At 42.3% G+C, this 19,148-nt stretch overlaps 2 protein-coding genes across 2 annotated transcripts; both read left to right on the forward strand.

Moving 5' to 3' along the window:
• Window positions 1-7,795: 7,795 nt before the first annotated feature.
• Window positions 7,796-9,789, forward strand: snx20 (sorting nexin 20). The gene is made up of 3 exons (XM_083763361.1): window positions 7,796-7,943; window positions 8,136-8,272; window positions 8,721-9,789. Exons 1-3 carry the CDS (start codon window positions 7,817-7,819, stop codon window positions 9,390-9,392), a joined length of 936 nt encoding a protein of 311 aa, XP_083619487.1. The 5' UTR covers window positions 7,796-7,816; the 3' UTR covers window positions 9,393-9,789.
• A 4,253-nt stretch (window positions 9,790-14,042) lies between these two features.
• mphosph6 (M-phase phosphoprotein 6) lies at window positions 14,043-18,656 on the forward strand. Its single transcript, XM_083763012.1, has 5 exons — window positions 14,043-14,181; window positions 15,350-15,462; window positions 16,599-16,689; window positions 17,472-17,572; window positions 18,123-18,656. The coding sequence occupies exons 1-5, from the start codon at window positions 14,119-14,121 to the stop codon at window positions 18,262-18,264; spliced, it is 510 nt and encodes a 169-aa protein (XP_083619138.1). The 5' UTR covers window positions 14,043-14,118; the 3' UTR covers window positions 18,265-18,656.
• The last annotated feature ends 492 nt before the right edge of the window (window positions 18,657-19,148 follow it).

Consider the following 19,148-nt stretch of genomic DNA (forward strand, 5'->3'; position numbering starts at 1 on the left):
GTTGTTGTGACTCTTATGTACATTATGTACATGCTGGTGTGTTGTTGTGACTCTTATGTACATTATGTACATGCTGGTGTGTTGTTGTGACTCTTATGTACATTATGTACATGCTGGTGTGTTGTTTGTTGCCGAAGCTTTTCAATCACTTTGCTATTTTGATTATGGGCCTAATCATTGTGTGGACATTAGAGACATGTTACAAAGATGCCCCCCCGCCAGCCCGCCCCTCTGCAATGAACCAGCCCACTTATTTGTGCAATCAGGTAAATAAACAAACTTGCAGGATTGCAGTGTCCTGTCAATGCCGGTTGTTGTAACTTGTGTGTGTGTGTGTGTGTGTGTGTGTGTGTGTGTGTGTGTGTGTGTGTGTGTGTGTGTGTGTGTGTGTGTGTGTGTGTGTGTGTGTGTGTGTGTGTGTGTGTGCTGCTGTCCTAAATAACACATTTTTAGGGGTTGTATAAAAACAGGAAAGAAAAATACCCAGGGGGCAAACCACCCTTTTTTTAGGAAACCTGCATTTGCCATGACCTCAAAGGTTGTCCACCAGAAATAGTATCTATGACCCCGTAGGATCACAACCTATATGGACAACCCGGTCAATTTTTTGCTGGAAGTCCAATATGGCCGCCGCAATATTGGCCCCTATTAGTTATAATGGGGGGTGAATAGGGCAAAATTTTAAACCAAAACCAAAATCCACGAAACTTCTCAGGTTGATCAATGATATAAATATGAACATATTTTGTATTGAAGGTTTCCATGAAATTCAATATGGCCGCCACAATATGGCCGCCACAATATTAGCACCCAGAAAATAGGTTTGGCTCTAACTTCTGAACCAGATCAGCTAGAAACGCAAAATCAGTGTCTATTTCATGTTTTCTGACCATGAGAGACTCAATGGAATACCTATTTTTATTATTGGGTGTGTCTGGACCCTTATTGTGCATATTTACAAGATGGTGGCTACCCGAAATAGTGCTTTACCATGATTTCTACCATGATTGTTGACTGTTTTGAATATCGTCACCTTATTAAACTAATTGCCTAAGTCATTTTTTGCCAAATTGCTTTTTTGGCCTAAATCACCACCTGGTGATGCTGGCCACCTCTGGTAAAATCACCCGAGCACTAATGTAAAAGGCCTTCCTGTTACACCCTATTAAAACAATGGCCTATGTCAAGAGGGAGACTTAGGCCATATTATTTTGCCTAAGTCATAATAAAATGTGACTTAGGCCATTTTAACACACCTTTCAAAATGGGAGTGAATGGGACTGAATGGGAGGTACTGTTACTATGGGACTGATAGAATGGGAGTGAATGGGACTGAATGGGAGTGAAAGGGAGGTACTGTTACTATGGGACTGATACTATGGGAGTGCATGGGAGGTACTGTTACTATGGGACTGATACTATGGGAGTGAATGGGAGTGAAAGGGAGGTACTGTTACTATGGGTAACAGTACCCGGCCAGGAGACAACCCACAGAGCCTAGTCCCTCCATGTGCCAGAAGTGTACCTCCCAGCCTTGGCAGAGTAGTTCTGGAGTAGTTCCAACAGATTGTGTGCCCCTGGTTTTTCCCTAGTGGGACTGATTGAGGGTAGCTACTGGGACGTAAGTCGGGACTTGATCACTCCCGGCTGGGTCGCCTAAGTGATGGGTATGATGTTGAGAGATCCGAAACACCGTTGACCTCAGGATACATCACTGAGGATACGTCCCAGGTGCATCCATGCGATGTTTTTTAGTTATAGTTCTTCTATTTATATAGTGACTCATAGGAATATACTATGTGACAACCAGGTATAGTCTGGTGACACCGGAGAGACGGGTGACAGCCGGAATGTAGACGGCACCCGGGTGAGCAGTATGGGTTAGCGCCCCAGCCTGTGTCCTCTGTGAGGATGAAGTCCAACAACCCTCGGTGAGGCCTTTGGGAGGGCCATGCAAGCAGCAAGCGGAACCGCAGCACCATGACCCTGCGGAACCATTGCCCAATGCCCACCACTCTTGAATAAACTGTCTGGTGCTGGGACTCTGATGCAACGCACAGGTCCTCGCTCTACTCCTGGTGAGAGCAGGAGTGGACCTGGTGAGACGTAGGAGGGGCCCGACCAGGAGACAACCCACAGAGCCTAGTCCCTCCATGTGCCAGAAGTGTACCTCCCAGCCCTGGCAGAGTAGTTCTGGAGTAGTTCCAACGGATTGTGTGCCGCTGGTTTTTCCCTAGTGGGACTGATTGAGGGTATAGCTACTGGGACGTAAGTCGGGACTTGATCAACCCCGGCTGGGTCGCCTGAGTGAGGGGTATGATGTTGAGAGACCCGGAACCCCGTTGACCTCAGGATACATCACTGAGGATACGTCCCAGGTGCATCCATGCAACGTTTTTTAGTTATGGGACTGATACTATGGGAGTGCATGGGAGTGAATGGGAGTGAATGGGAGATACTGTATGGGACTGATACTATGGGACTGAATGGGAGTGAAAGGGAGGTACTGTTAATATATGACTGATACTATGGGAGTGAATGGGAGTTACTGCTACTATGGGACTGAATGGGAGTGAAAGGGAGGTACTGTTACTATGGGACTGATACTATGGGAGTGCATGGGAGTGAATGGGAGGTATTGTTACTATGAGACTGATACTATGGGAGGGAATGTAACTGAATGGGAGGTAATGTTACTATGGGACTGACACGATGGGAGTGAATGGGACTGAATGGGAGTGCATGGGGTGTACTGTTATTATGTGAGATGGGAGTGAATAAAAGTGAATGGGAGTGAATGGGGGAGTGAATGGGACTGAATCGGAGTGAATGGGAGGTACTGTTACTATGGGACTGTCACTCCCATTCACTCCCATTCAGAGTGAAAGGGAGTGAATGGTAGGTACTGTTACTATGGGACTGTCACTCCCATTCACTCCCATTCAGAGTGAATGGGACTGAATGGGACTGAATGGGAGTGAGGGAGTGAATGGGAGGTACTGTTACTATGGGACTGTCACTCCCATTCAGTCCCATTCAATCCCATAGTATCAGTCCCATAGTAAAGTAATCTCTAAGATACATTGTTTTGGTCTCTGATTTTATCTGAAATCATTCCTACAACTCTACATAGGATCTGAGGGGAAATGACAATATGCAAGGTCAAAATAATATATATGTCCCTTCTGTGTCATAAATCTTAGCCAATGGATTAATATTGCTTGTGTTTGCTAAAACAGTCAACAATCATGGTAGAAATCATGGTAAAGCACTATTTCGGGTAGCCACCATCTTGTAAATATGCACAATAAGGGTCCAGACACACCCAATAATGAAAATGGGTATTCCATTGAGTCTCTCATGGTCAGAAAACATGAAATAGACACCGAGTTTGCGTTTCTAGCTCATCTGGTTCAGAAGTTAGAGCCAAACCTATTTTCTGGGTGCCAATATTGTGGCGGCCATATTGTGGCGGCCATATTGAAATTCATGGAAACTTTCAATACAAAAAATGTTCATATTCATATCATTGATCAACCTGAGAAGTTTCGTGGATTTTGGTTTTGGTTTAAAATGTTGCCCTATTCACCCCCCATTATAACTAATAGGGGCCAATATTGCGGCGGCCATATTGGACTTCCAGCAAAAAATTTACCGGGTTGTCCATATAGGTTGTGATCCTACGGGGTCATAGATACTATTTCTGGTGGACAACCTTTGAGGTCATGGCAAATGCAGGTCAACCCCCTTTGCCCCCTGGGTAAAAGGAAAAAAACATAAAGCAACAAAAATAAATGACCACAGAGAATTTGCCCACATCATATCCTATCCTGAATTAAAATTGACGAATGGAGCTTGTAGATCTGCATTTATTTTCTTCACTATTTTTTTCAAAAGGGGAAAAGGGGAACAAAAGTGCCCTCTAGGGGATTTCATCACCTGCCCCTCTAACACTCTCTGCACGTCCCTGGCCATGACAATAGAGCGTCACAGTGACGACGCCAGGCCCAGGAGATGCTTCCCAATGCATTTTTCCCATAGACATTTCAAAAAGTATTTATTTAAAGACGCCGCGGACAAAGCCAACTCGAGTTGTGACAAATCATGACAATAAACACAATATTTTGGACCAAACAAATAATTACAAAGAAAAGAAAAAAAAAGTGTTGTTTTTTTTTCTTCTAATTCTTTGTCTTTAAATAAATAATTTTTGAAAAGTCCATGAGGAAAATGAACGGGGAATCATTTCCTGGGCCCTGGTAGGGGGCGGGACTGTGACGCTCTATATAGGACAGGGGCCCTAAGGGGCCCTAAGGGGCCACATGCGCAGATGTTTTGATCCGCACCAAACGTGGCACAAACACTGTTCAGGGGTCTGGCATGAGGATAGTTAGTCACACCAGAAAACCTACATTGCACATATTATAAGGATGTGCACTACAGCAGTGTTACAACCATAGAGCTTACAACAGTGTTTAAGACTTTAAATGGCCATAACTCGGTGACCATTGGTCTGATCAGCGCAATATAAGACCTAAACCCAACTCCACATAGATGCCTGAAAGTGTGAGTGTGTGTGTGTGTGCGTGTGTGTGTGTGTGTGTGTGTTATGTATTTTTATATATGCTGTGATACTTGACTGTTGACTGTTGTTTTTATCATAGTGTATTCTGTAATGTATTTCCATTTTGTGATGTCATGTATTCTGTAATGTTTTTATATATTTCTGACTGGACTTCTTTGGAAGATTATCCGATAGGCTACAAGAGATAAATGAAAACATCTACAATCAACATGTCGACAACAGCAGTAATCCTTAGTTTGAACTATAGTCTCCACCTAGTGGAAGAACACTGGTACTACGGTGTAGGTGAGGTCAGTTTTCTGATTGATTGATTGATTGAAGTATTATTAAGAATTAAAGTACATTTCAAGCACAACTCAATACAAAAAACTGTCAACTATGAGTGGACGACCCAATAAAGCATTACACGAGTTAAAAACATATACTGTGAGGGGGGGAAAGGGGGTGGGGTGGGATTCAGATTTTACGGGGGCCAGTTTCGAATTGCAGCCCCGTAGGTGCCCTTTGAGAGCGGTTTTGAAGGAGTCAAGGGATCTGCATGTCTTAATGACTGTTGGTAGGGCCGCACGTTCCACATTCTGGTTGGCATAGGAGCTAAATTAATTTATTCCCCTCCCTCCTTGTTTGTGCCGAATCTGGGTTGCACATGCATGGTTTGTTGTACTCCCTCTGGTGTTGTGGGTGTGGATTTAGACAGGTACATGGATATCTTGGTGGTGTATCGAATCTTGTGGACCAGACCCATTGCAAGATGCTGTACTCTGTCGTCAACCCTAAGCCATTCCAGCCTGTCAAAGTGGGCAGGGGTAGAGATCGTATGAATCAACCTGATGACCAGACCATGCTCTGCTGCAGAATACAGTAGGCTACATTATTCCTGTTCCCAGGCTATAGTAGGACTGGTTAGCTGGGTTTTATGGCATTGGGGGCAACATGCATAGCTTATATCCAGTAAGTTGTGAGTGTCAGTGTGTCACTGAAAAATAAGTAGTTAGCCTCCCTGAAGCGATTTCAATTTCCATGTAGGCTCATTAGGCCTTCTATTAATTGAATTGAATTGTCTGGTAAATGTTTGGGGTAGCCAGTTTACACATGTAAATCCCACCATATCTGATCACTGGTTTCACTTCCCTTTCACAGATACAGTACACTTCCCCCTTCAACTGGTTCCTCTATTGGCACATCAAAACAAGTCACTGTGGATGTTTTCAGATCAGGCTAAAATCACGTAGCCTGTATTCAATGCTTTCACTTATAGATTTAGATTATAGATTATTTACAGAACAACAACAACAACAACAAGAGACGCCCTTACTACAGGAGGAAAGGTAAGACTAATACCAATCAATAGTAAATTGTGATTTTGTGCCGTCACAGGTTATAACGCAAAATGATTACCATCCACTCCACTACTAAGAACATGTTTCAGTTTTGTGCTCTTGCAAACTCTGTAAACTACAAGAAAACAAGGCACTCCCATTTGAAACAAATAAAATGCCTTAGGCTTAACTGTCATGGCATGGCCAATAAGTCTTTTATAAACAAACTCTGGCATGTTTGGACTTCAAGGCTTTGGCAGGGAGTCAATACAGTAAAAGAAGCTACTGTAAGCTTGTGATAACATTCTAGGTTTAGAAGCGTTGAAACACAATCACGTTATACGTATTTATTTAACAATTAAAAGCGTTCCTGGAGAATGACACAACAGCATCGTGGCACCTCCTAATTACAGCTTCACACACTCTTTTATACACTTCAAGAGGTCTCAAAATAAAATAAATAAACAGGACACTCATTTATCACATGGCCTTAAATGGCTGTTCTTCAGGTCTGCTAGAAATAACTAAAATAGGCTTGTGACTGCTGGTAACAGGTGAAAGAGTTCTATTACTGTCAGCAGTTCTCTAAAAGACAGACTTACATAGATAGAAATTACAGGTTTGAATTTAAACAAAGGTTTTAAAATGTCACAAACCATTAAATATAAAACTTTTATTTAATTGTTGAATGTTGTTCTTTTTTTTCTTAACCCATTCTGGACGGGAACACCTTTTTGGTGTTTTAAGCATTATGTTGTGCATTATTAGCTATTGGAAAATAGCAGATCTACAAGCTCATAGCGCGAGTGCCGCGCTATGAGCTTGTAGATCTGCTATTTTTCTTGAAATCTTGAAAATGTGGCACAAATCACTGAAGAAAGAACGAAAATACATGGATGCAACTGGAACGTATCCTCAGTGATGTATCCTGAGGTCATCAGGGTTTCGGGTCTCGCGAACATCATACCCCTCGCTCAGGTGACCCAGCCGGGGTGATCAAGTCCCGACTTACGTCCCAGTAGCTACCCTCGATCAGACCCACTAGGGAAAGACCAGGGCCACACAATCCGTTGGAACCACTCCGGAACTACTATGCCGGGACTGAGAGGTACTATTCTGGCATGTGGAGGGACTAGGTTCTGTGGGTTGACTCCTGTCCGGGCCCCTCCTACGTCTCACCAGGTCCATTCCTGCTCTCACCAGGAGTATAGCTAGGACCTGTGCGTTGCACCAGACTCCCAGCTGTTCACAGCGAACATTTGTAAGTATCAACATATTTTCAGATGGGGGTCGGTGGCCAATTACATATCATTGTTGGGGTCCTTGACATGAAATATTGAGCACCACTGATATAGTAACATAGCTATTTCAGAAAACTGTCAGGAATTAGAAGACTTTTTGATTTCATTTCGAAAAATAATAAAATAAAAAATTTAATTTGCCACCGACCCCCATCTGAAAATATGTTGTTCCAGGGACCCCGCCAGAAGCAAAGATTTGAGTTAAAAACGTTCGCTCTGAAAGAATATATATTTAAAGATTTGCGCCACATTCTTTGCAAAAAAAGCAGACCTAAAAGCTCATATAGCTCGGCATAGCTCGTCACTCAGTGCCACGCTACTTGTAGATCTGTAGCCTATTTAGAAACACGGTTTACAATGCTTAATTGTATCCATAAAAGTATAAATTAGTCAAAAAACATATTTTTGCCCCCAAAAAATATATATTTTAGACGTGAGAGAAATGGGTGGATTGTGCTCCCCCCCGCACCAGACAGATCTGCCTGTTGTCTATTTCCTCTACATGTCTGCTAATAAACTGACCGCTGTCACCCTTTCTTCCCCCACGGCAGTGAACTTCACACCTCCAGACAGCTCTGCGGTTGCTCATATGCAGCCAAAACATAGCTGGGATGGCGGAAGAAGCACGACTGGTACGAAGAATACCTGCCAGACAGAGGGCTAAGAAAGGCCCAGACACAGTGATGCAAGAGTCTGATCAGCACAATGGAAGAACATATGAGACACTGCAGGCCCCAGGTATATACTCTTTCACCTCTGTGTTTCAATCAAAGAAAACATCCCATTTAACGGATAACGTTACAAACAAAATGTAGCCTACAGTACATGGAAAAGGACTCCCATTCTCCCAACATTTGTGTGTGTGTGTGTGTGTGTGTGTGTGTGTGTGTGTGTGTGTGTGTGTGTGTGTGTGTGTGTGTGTGCACGCAGGACCCAGTTCTTCCTGTTTGACAACCAGGGAGCTTCAGCAAAATTGGAAGGTGGTAAAGAAGCAACTGAGGTCTTCCAAACTGCTGTTTGAAATCCCATCTGCGCGCATTATAGAACAATCCCTGTCCAAATATGTGGTGAGACAGACCTCTTGATTTTTAAAATATGTCGGTATAAGGTATTATTATTAATCAGACAATGTGCTGCTTGTTGGAATGTCCACTACTGGCTGCAAAACGTTTTTATTTTAATGAATATTTCAGCATCCATATACCAACAGGACAGTGTGTATGTAGGTAAAGTTAAAGGATAACTTTAGTATATATATATTTTCTATCATTCCTTTGTGTTATATATTACATATTTCCGTTGTGTTTTGTGTTGAAAGCGAGATCTCTGCTATAGCTTGAAACGTGTCGTTTGATGTGAACTGGCACAGATTTTCTAAAGAGCAATGCCTGGACACAGAACTCATTTGGAAGTGTTATTATGGGAGAATTTCACTTGTGCTCACTCACAACAGAATGGCAGGATCCAGGTGAAATAATTGGTTAAGTTGCCCTTCATCTTCATTATACATTTCAGGTGTACGAGATCGTGGTGATCCGTTCTGGCAGCTACGACTCCAGACGCGTGTCCGTGGAGCGCCGCTACAGCGACTTTGTCCGCTTCCACCGCCAACTGCTCGAAGAATTCAGCGACGAGATCGAGGACGTGGAACTTCCGCGCAAACATCTGACGGGGAATTTCGACGTGGAGAACATCAACGAGAGGCGCCTGGCTCTCCAGGACTACCTGGCAAAACTCTACGCGGTGCGCTGCGTTCGATATTCCCGCCATTTCTCGGAGTTTTTCAACCGACAGGAGCAGATGCGCGCGCACAGCCTCTTGCGGTCGGGACAGTTTCGCTTAGCGAGGGACCTGCTGCAGAACATCCTGGAGCTCCTGGAGAAGCTGGCACAGAGGCAGAGCCCGGTCCTGCTGGTGCCCACGCTGTGTGCCCTCGCCGTCTGCCACCGCGACCTGGACGAGACCGAGGAATCCTTCTCTACGGCTCACAGGGCGCTGCCCTCGGTGAGACGCTATGGGCTGAAACGCTACCGAGCGCCGCTGTTGGAGCTCCTGGTGGATTTGGGGTACCAGCTGGGACGTCCCGTGGCTCAAATACAAGAAGAATTGACTGGAGTTAGGGATGCAGAAAGGGGCCTGGTGTCTTTTCTCTCCCTTAAACAGGTGGTGGTACAGGAGTTCACGTAAGGATTGTGTGTTGGAAGTTGAAATACCCTCGATTTCACTTCTTAACAAAGTTTGTGATGTTTGAAACAACTTTTCCTTTTGGGGTGTTTTGGCGACACCTCTAGTTGCTACGTGGTCATTACAGCATGTCATCAAAAGCTTGTTTTTGCTGCTTCAAAAGTAAATAATACAATAAAACTACCGATCCCTTTCTGGCCGACAGCCAATCAGAGGCATGCGAGTGTGGATCTTGCCTGAATGAGTGTGGGAAAAGGAATAATGGTCCACAACACAGACGCAAAAGCGATTTCACTTCCAAGCATTGATGCCGGGCGCCACAAATGCTACAAATGTCACTGTTGAAGAAACTTTATTTTGAACTTGTGAAATGGGATATTCTGCAATATGAGTACTTTTACTTTTAGTACTTTAAGTACTGCAATGCCCTCTACACTGGTATTAGTCAGTCATCCCTGTCTCCACTTCAACTTGTCCAAAATGCAGCAGCCAGACTCCTGACCGGCACCAGAAGGAGAGACCACATCACCCCTGTCCTGGCCTCTCTCCACTGGCTGCCGGTCCGGTTCAGAATCCAGTTCAAAACCCTCCTGTTTGTGTACAGAGCCCTCAATGGGCTGGCCCCCCTCCTACATCACCGACCTCCTATCCTATCCCCCCCTCTACCAGGACCCTCAGGTCAGCAGACAGGAGTCTCTTAGGGGTTCCGCACTCAAAAAAGAGGCTCAGGGGCGACCGCGCCTTCGCTGTCTCAGCCCCCACTCTGTGGAACAAAATTCCCCTCGCGGTTAGGTCTGCGCCCTCCGTTGAGTCTTTTAAATCACAACTTAAAACATGTTTATATTCACAAGCCTTTGCACCACCAACATGATCCTGCACCTTTCCTTTTAGATTATTCTGTCCTATATGCCTGTTGTTTTATTATTGACGTCTTCCACACTGTATTGTATTGTATTGCATTTGTGAAGCACTTTGGTACAATGAGAGTTGTTTTTAAATGTGCTATATAAATACATTTGATTTGATTTGATTGATTTGATTTGATACTTTTGTACTTTTACTCAAGTACATTTTCAATTCCGTACTTTTACTTAGTAACGAAGTAGTTCTAAATTGCAGTATTGGTACTTTTACTCAAGTAGAACTATAGAGGGTATGCATGTGACATCATCATCAAACCAGGAAGTTATGCGGGAACGCCTACTGAGTGCCAAAAAATTACTTTCTAGCCTTGACAGCCCCATACTGTACATCCACACAGAAAAGACCAATATGATTGCATTAAACGATGTTAAACAACATTAAACTCACTTTGCCACTCACTTTGCCACTCGATTTGCCATTCACTTTATCCCATTCTGAACGGGCACCCATTTTGGTGTCAGCATCATGTTATGCTTTAGCTATTTAAAAATAGCAGATCTACAAGCTCATATCGCGCCACCGAGTGGCGCGATACGAGCTTGTAGGTCTGCTATTTTTGAAAAATCGAAGAGCGACTGACATTTTTAGAATCTGATCTCAGGTCAGAATGGGTTCATCAGACCAGTGTGTGTCCGGCGGAAACCTCGTATGAATCTGATCTCAGGTCAGAATGGGTTAAACAACATTAAACTCACTTTGCCACTCACTTTGCCACTCGATTTGCCATTCACTTTATGCATGCGCATACCCTAGTCCATTGAGTACTTTTCCACCACTGATGGATAAGTTACATGAGGAACGTTTGTTACACTGTTACCACCGCCATGATGACCTCAATAATGTGTGCGAACAGGCGATGGCTGCATCATCCTTAACCCATTCTGACCTGAGATCAGATTCATACGAGGTTTCCGCCGGACACACACTGGTCTGATTGACCCATTCTGACCTGAGATCAGATTCATACGAGGTTTCCACCGGACACACACTGGTCTGATGAACCCATTCTGACCTGAGATCAGATTCATACGAGGTTTCCGCCGGACACACACTGGTCTGATGAACCCATTCTGACCTGAGATCAGATTCTTCGATTTTTCAAAAATAGCAGATCTACAAGCTCATATCGCGCCACCGAGTGGCGCGATACGAGCTTGTAGATCTGCTATTTTTCAATAGCTAAAGCATGACGTGACGCTGACACCAAAATGGGTGCCCGTTCAGAATGGGTTAAAACTCATAATGAGTCATTTAATTTATGTCATGGGCGTTCATCTTTTTGCACAACTTAAGTTGGAATTAGGGATGGGAATTATCGATGAAGTCATTCATTGATAATTGAAAAGTTTTGATAACCTTATTGATCGATTTGATAAGCGTTTTTTTTGTCTGAGAATCTTAATTTCCCTCAATGTCTAACAAACATAAAAATCTACATTTAGCTGATATACAGAAAGAATACAAAAGGCATATTATATATTATATCCTTAACCAAATATGTATTTGACCATTTGCGATACTAGGGCACCAGGCAATGGCATCTTTCTATGAGGAATAAAATGAAATGAAAAGTGCACTATAGTCTTATCTGTCACATCACATCACATCACATGCAAAGGCAGAGACGTTTCTGTGGCTACCAAGGTAGGGGGGGGGGACCTTTTTTTACCGGCCTACATGTGCGTTCTTTGGCCACGTGCACGCATAGACAGCACAGCAGAGCAAACCATGCAATGATGAACCGCAGAATTTGATTAATTATTAACTGTTACGTTTAATTGATAAATTTATTAACGGTGATTATCGATTAACTATTAACATCCCTAGTTAGAATCTTTTTCCTGTACAAATAATAGCACAGTAAGATGTATAATATCATATTAATCTTATCATATGATATGATATATGATATGATTATTAAAGTCATCCTGTGTTCAATTAAAAGTAAATTAGTTTAATACATTTGCAGTGTTTTATTACAGTATTTTTCACAACAACCATTCCACACAAATGTCTCTCTGTGTGTGTGTGTGTGTGTGTGTGTGTGTGTGTGTGTGTGTGTGTGTGTGTGTGTGTGTGTGTGTGTGTGTGTGTGTGTGTGTGTGTGTGTGTGTGTGTGTACAACTTCTATAAACAGGCAGCGGAAATATACCAGAAATCTATTTATGCATTTTAAAGTTAGTACATAGTACACATACCATTTCTGATGATGCTCTTGTTGCTTTCCAAAATATTCATATTGCTACTCGTCTCTCTCTCTCTCTCCCCGCGTCTGTCACTCTCCACTCTGTAAAAAGCCCAAACATAAACACAAATAATAATGTAAAAACATCCATTCATTGCCAAATGAATTAAACATTGTTGGCATGTTCCTGCCATACACCATTATTTGGGGACAAATGCGCTGGACATGAAACCAGTTACCGGTAACTGAGGTTAGTATGTCAATCTGACAGTGTGTGCGTGCGTATGTGCACATACACACATGGGTGTGTGCGTGGCTGCGTGCGTGCTGGATTTGACTGGGGAACTTTGCAAAACCTGTGAATGTGTGTGTGTGTGTGTGTGTGTGTGTGTGTGAGAGGGTGTGTGTGTGTGTGTGTGTGTGTGTGTGTGTGTGTGTGTGTGTGTGTGAGACTACTGGGGAAAGTTGATAAGGACACAGTTTGCATTGTTAAACAGTAAACACTCACACACATGCCTCACTCAGTGCAGTAGGATCTGTTATGATTTACAGTATGCTAGACTTATTTTCTTACGTAGATGGATATTGACTGGGCTGATCCTCACCCACCAACCCTTAACCCTTATTGGTTATTGGACACTAATGAGGGACAGGGACGGATTAACCCCTGGGCCGGTAATATAATTATGCAGCAGGGCTCCCATAGCGCGCATGCACACGACATTTTCGGGTTTTTCCGTGTTTTTATCATCTTTTTAACCTAATTAATAACTAAATTAACAGCCAATGAAGGGCACTTTTCATGGCGTCAAACCTAGTACTGTGCGATCCAATTTCCCCGAAGGGCCCCTGAGAGCCAAGGGCCCCCTGGTCTGTGTTTAGATCGCTGTGTGATCCGGTCTAGACCAGATGATAAAATCAGTTTTGGAACACCATGCCAAAAATCTAAAACATGTCACCAAGTGCATGATTTTAACAAATTGGGACCCATGCAGGCGCAGGCAGCTATAGGCCTACCCAGAATTCATCCTCCCTCTCTCTCCTTTCTCTCTTTCTTTTTAAAATATCTATACTAGTAGCCAGTAGGGCTATATGGACTTATACCTACACTTTCTCAATAAACTTAAACAATCTCTTTTTACTCTTTGTTTGCTCTTTTTTGTACTCTTATTCTTTTTTCTTTTTTTGCTGTTGTTGCTGTTGGATGTTATCGATGCTGCTGCATTGTCTGAAGTTGGAAGTTGGAAGCCATAAACAATTTACAATTTAGGCATTTAGCAGACGCTCTTAATCCAGAGCTATTTATAGTAAGCAATATAACAAAGAGCATGGCATACATCACATATATAAAAAGACGCATGTAGGTGAAAGAATGTATACCCTGATGATCAGACTCCGAGCAGTCTCTGTGGAGTATGGACTTGGTTTGGCAGGTGGATCGATTGATTGATCGATTGATCGATTGATCAGACTGCCTCTTCCCGTGTCGTCATCCTCCACACACCGCTCGGGGGTTGACTGCTTGAGTCTGAGGTTTTAACAGGCAGCGTGTGTAACTAACTCTAGTGTTCAGCTAAAAACAAACATTCATTCAACACAGATTAGACTTTTATATATTTTATGATGGCAAGTATGATGGCAAGTGACCCCGCGCATCTCTCCAAAAACCTTTTGCGCATGAAGGTAAGCAGCGTTGTGCTAATATAAGTTATAAGTTGTGGGACGTGTGTAGCAACAACTTGCTAAAACATAAATAACTGACACTATTATAGCCAGCCGTGTTAGCAGCATTAGCTAACGCTAGTTGAGTTCTTACAAATAATTTAGGCATTTAGCAGACGCTCTCTTAATCCAGAGCGATTTACAATAAGCATCACTGTATATGTTTCTTTTCCCCTTTTTAGCTCCTTTTCATGATGGATTCCTGTTCTGTTCTTTGGCTAAATAGAAGTGTATATGTGTACGTCTCTAAATGTTTTGATTAATTGAACAAGGTGGACCCTAGCCCCTTTCGGGACCCTACATAAAGCTTTTCTGAAATTTTGATGAGTTTTGGGTCGAACAAAATGTCAGAAACTTCAGTACCATTGGGTTCTGCTTGGAGGGCTAGGTGGACCCTAGCCCCTTTCGGGACCCTCACCCTACATAAAGCTTTTCTGAAATTTTGATGAGTTTTGGGTCGAACAAATTGTCAGAAACTTCAGTACCATTGGGTTCTGCTTGGAGGGCTAGGTGGACCCTAGCCCCTTTCGGGACCCTCACCCTACATAAAGCTTTTCTGAAATTTTGATGAGTTTTGGGTCGAACAAATTGTCAGAAACTTCAGTACCATTGGGTTCTGCTTGGAGGGCTAGGTGGACCCTAGCTCTTGTAAACAAGTGTAATGCTTTATTGGGTCAACAGTGTTTGCATTGAGTTGTGCTTGAAATGTATTGTAATTCTGCAAACTGTTAATAAATACTTCAATCAATCAATGGACAATATGACGCATTGCATCAAATGCATATAAATAGTAATCTAGGATCATAGGATAAAATACCAATTATACAAAAAACGATACTAGGATGCCAGGTCTACAAACAAATGACCTGGCATCTGTCTACCAGGGGCACACAATCCGTTGGAACTACTCCAGAACTACTCTGCCAGGGCTGGGAGGTACACTTTTGGCACATGGAGGGACCTGGGACTAGGCTCTGTGGGATGTCTCCTGTCCGGGCCCCTCCTACGTCTCACCAGGTCCACTCCTGCTCTCACCAGGAGTGGACCTAAATTATACCTTTTAGCCTTTGAACAATAAGCCTGTGTTGGTGGTGAACTTTAATGTTGTACTTTGTTCATATCCCTGCAGTTCATGCAGAGAGGTCTTGATGCTGACGCCAAGAAGCTACTGGAAGAGGAGGAGAAAAAGATCATCAGTGATGAACACTGGTATCTAGATCTTCCAGAGCTCAAAGCTAAAGAGTATGTATGAATTATCTAATACTATCTGGAGTCTAGAGTTGCAATAGAGGGTATGCTCGTAGCCTGAGCTAACGTGTTAGGTTTCTGGTCTAGAGGGGCGGGTCGCGGCTGAGATTTGCTCACGCCCTGATTGGATCTCATCGATCTGTCCGTCACCCCCGGCCCCTCCTCTCCCCCCTAGTGCAGCGCTACGTCACATCATTTGGAGCGACGCCCACCCGGAAGGGTTGACTCCCACTTTTAGACCAGAGCGGCCAATGCGTTCCTCCAGGCTTTCAATTTTTGCACCAACAAAAATGAAAGCCTGGTACCGAGGCTAGTATGCGCGTAACATCATCAAACCAGGAAGTTATGCAGGAAGGCCAACTGAGTGGCAAAATACTACTTTCTGGCCTTGACAGCCCATACTGTACATCCACTCAAAGTCATATCTGGTTGCATTAAACAATGTTAAACTCACTTTGCATGTTGCTTTGCCACTCGATGTGCCATTCACTTTAAGCATGCGCATACCCTCTATAGTCTATAGTATAGACTATAAAGAAAATAGACTCTATACAACCCTTCACATCCCATTCAAGTCCTATCTGGTTGAAACTATATTAAACTTGCTAAGATTGCAGCTGTACAGAAACAGAAAGCCTGGATTATCATCTTTGTACCTGTCAAATTTTTGTTTCATAATTCATAAAAAGCCACCGTATAGACATGTCATGAACTACTTTATGTCGATAAATTCAGTGCAGGTGGTTCTTTCTTTCGAGTTCAGAGGCACTCGTTGGAAATCACTCGTTCAAAATTGCAGTATTATTGGAAACAAATGCTTCCAAACTTGAACACTTGCATGGAATTTATTGACAGAAAGTAGCTCATAACATTTATCCCGTTTACGGTGGACTTTTTGTAACAATCCCAAAAGCAAATGTTCGTGAGTGTGTGGAGTCTGTGGACATTTTTATATTCTATTCAAATAGTCTTTGTCATTTAAACTTGTTTGTTTTTTAAATAAAACTAATAATTAAAAAATTAAAAACTGTAGCCTACCAATCGTACCACCTTATTTTGAAACGAGAAATGTGGAATGTAAAAATGTCTCCTAATCTTTGAGTGTCATTCTGTCCCTGTTCTTAACCCAGGAACGTCATCATAGAGGAGAAGAGCATTGTGCTCTGTGAAGACCTGAAGTATGGACGAATGTCATTCAAGGGTTTTAATCCAGAAGTAGAGGTTTGTATTTTGTATGACCAATTCTTCAATACATCCACTATAAGGAGGGGTTCTTGTACGTAGATCGCCTATTTTTGAGTGGTGCTAGCCACTCCGATACGCAGCTGTGTGTGTGATATATATGGTGGTATTTTTGACAGTGGTCACTTTTTTGGCAGCCTCTAGTTTATTTTATTTTATTAAATGATGCCTCTGTTTCAAAGATCATTAGGCCACACCACAGATCATTTGCATTAGGCCACAGACCCTCCATTTGATATGAGTTTTATCCCTGGGAACCAAATGGACCCTTATGGTTACATTTGAACCGGAGAACCCCTTCAAGGACCCCTGGGGGTCCGAGATGCAGGATCGTGACTAGGGATGGAGCTCGAAAGGTGCTACCCCAAAAAATGGGGTCATGTTTAAACAATCAAGAAATTATGAAGACATAATATCTAATCACCCATGCTGGCACAAACATGTCGGTCTAAAAGTGTATTGATACCTGCCAACCAGCCCAGGGAAAACGAAGGCTTTTAAATTTAAAGTGACTGTTCACACAATAACCAGTTAACAGTTTCTTCAATATTACTTTCCAAAAGGTCAATTGCCTTCTGTCTGTACTGTATTTGAAGGCCCCTTAGTAGAAGATACTGGTTCTGTTCCGAATTTGTCATCTCCCGTCTTTCCACAAAATAATAGGAAATGCTGGATAAGAACCCGGCTTGATTAACTGCTCGTTATCAATAAATAATTAACGAGCTCCATCCCTAATCGTGACTGTTGTGTTGGTACTATAGAAGCTGATGAAATTGAAGAATGGCCCCAGCGAGACTGAAGAGGTGGGAGAGGATGCAAGGAAAATGATAACGGATGTCACGGATGAAGAGATGGCACAAAGGTACAGTTAAAGATCACAAACAGATTATACATGCGTTCTGACTTTTAACCCATTTACGCTTGACATCGAAATTTAAAAAATGTCTTCTAAATCATGACGGTTTTCTGAAATACCTATGTTTCTATATCGGTGGTGCTCAATATTTCATGTCAATTTCAGGCACATTTTCACGATCTTTCAAAAAATAGCAGATCTACAAGCTCGTAACGCTATTTTTCAATAGCTAAAGTATAACATAATGATTAAAACACAAACGGGTTCCTGTTCAGAATGGTTTAAGTTGTTGAAACCAACATGATGCTAGTACTGATACTAGTGAATTTATTAACTTTTATTTATTTAAAAAAGCCAGATGCTCGTTTCCATTGTGGTCCATTTTAAAACACTCAACACTCGGATAATAACTAGACAAAAGAATACTAGAATATACAGTTTAGAAATGAAAAGAATAAAATGGTGGGGGGCGGTAGTTTGAAATGTTGAAAATCCAGTACTGTATATTATATTAATTGGCTATTTATTGCAATGCTGTACTTGTCTTTAATTGCAGGTATGAGAGTCTTGTAAAGAGCATGAAGAAGAAGTTTGCCAAGAAGAGGGAGAGGTCGGCCATTGCCGAGGAAGAGGAAGACGTCAACCACAATGTTACAGAAACGACCGCAAAGAGAACCTTTTTGAAACCTCAGGATTAAGTCAAAGGAACCCTAAACCCTTTCTTAGAATTATCTATTTTTGTTTTTTATTTGATTGACGGAAAAAAAGAATCCTTGCACAGACAAATCCAGAGTGTTAATTTAACTGCAGAAATGGACCTGTAAGGGTCGGTTAATTTAACACAAGATTTTTACTGTGTATAAACTTAAATGGAGTGAGTGTCCACAAATGTCACAGTTGGACTGTATTTTTAAGTCAGAATGGATGTTATACATCCTCGTTTAAAAGAAACAAGTACTTTTAGCGTTACAATGGGGGGGGACATACAATGACATAATATGACATGACATGTATATATTTTTTATTTTTTTCCACTTACTCTGTAACCATGGAACAGATTCCCAGTAAAAGCATGCCCCTACTTGTTCAATGTGTGCCTTGTGATATTTGTCATGAAATTATATTGTTTTTATAGCAAGCGTTTTAGCAATCATAAGATTTATTTGTCACTCAGACAAGTCCAAGCAGTGAAATGTTGTGACATGCAGCTCCAGATGGTGCTAACTGCTAACAATAACAAGATATTGGTCCAAGTTATCAGTCTGTTCATGGGAAGCCTTGATTATGAAACTCAAAACGATCTGTACTGCATGCCTCTAGAAACAAATCCACAAACAGGCATCATTTACATAATTTAAAAGGTAGTGTAAGTGATGTTTGGTGTTCTCGTGTGTGTGTGTGTGTGTGGGAAAGGTTAAAACTCAGCAGAGGGCATTTAACAGCTTAAAGGACCACTTCACTTTTCAACCTATCTTCATATACCGGTAATTGGTCCTCACTAATAATCATGATAAAATGGCACGATTTTTTTCTACTTAGTCTGTGTCTCATAGGAGGGCTGTGGGCAGTTTAGAAACAGTCT

Source organism: Protomyctophum parallelum, assembly GCF_964188405.1.
Source record: "Protomyctophum parallelum genome assembly, chromosome: 4".
Classification (NCBI taxonomy): domain Eukaryota; kingdom Metazoa; phylum Chordata; class Actinopteri; order Myctophiformes; family Myctophidae; genus Protomyctophum; species Protomyctophum parallelum.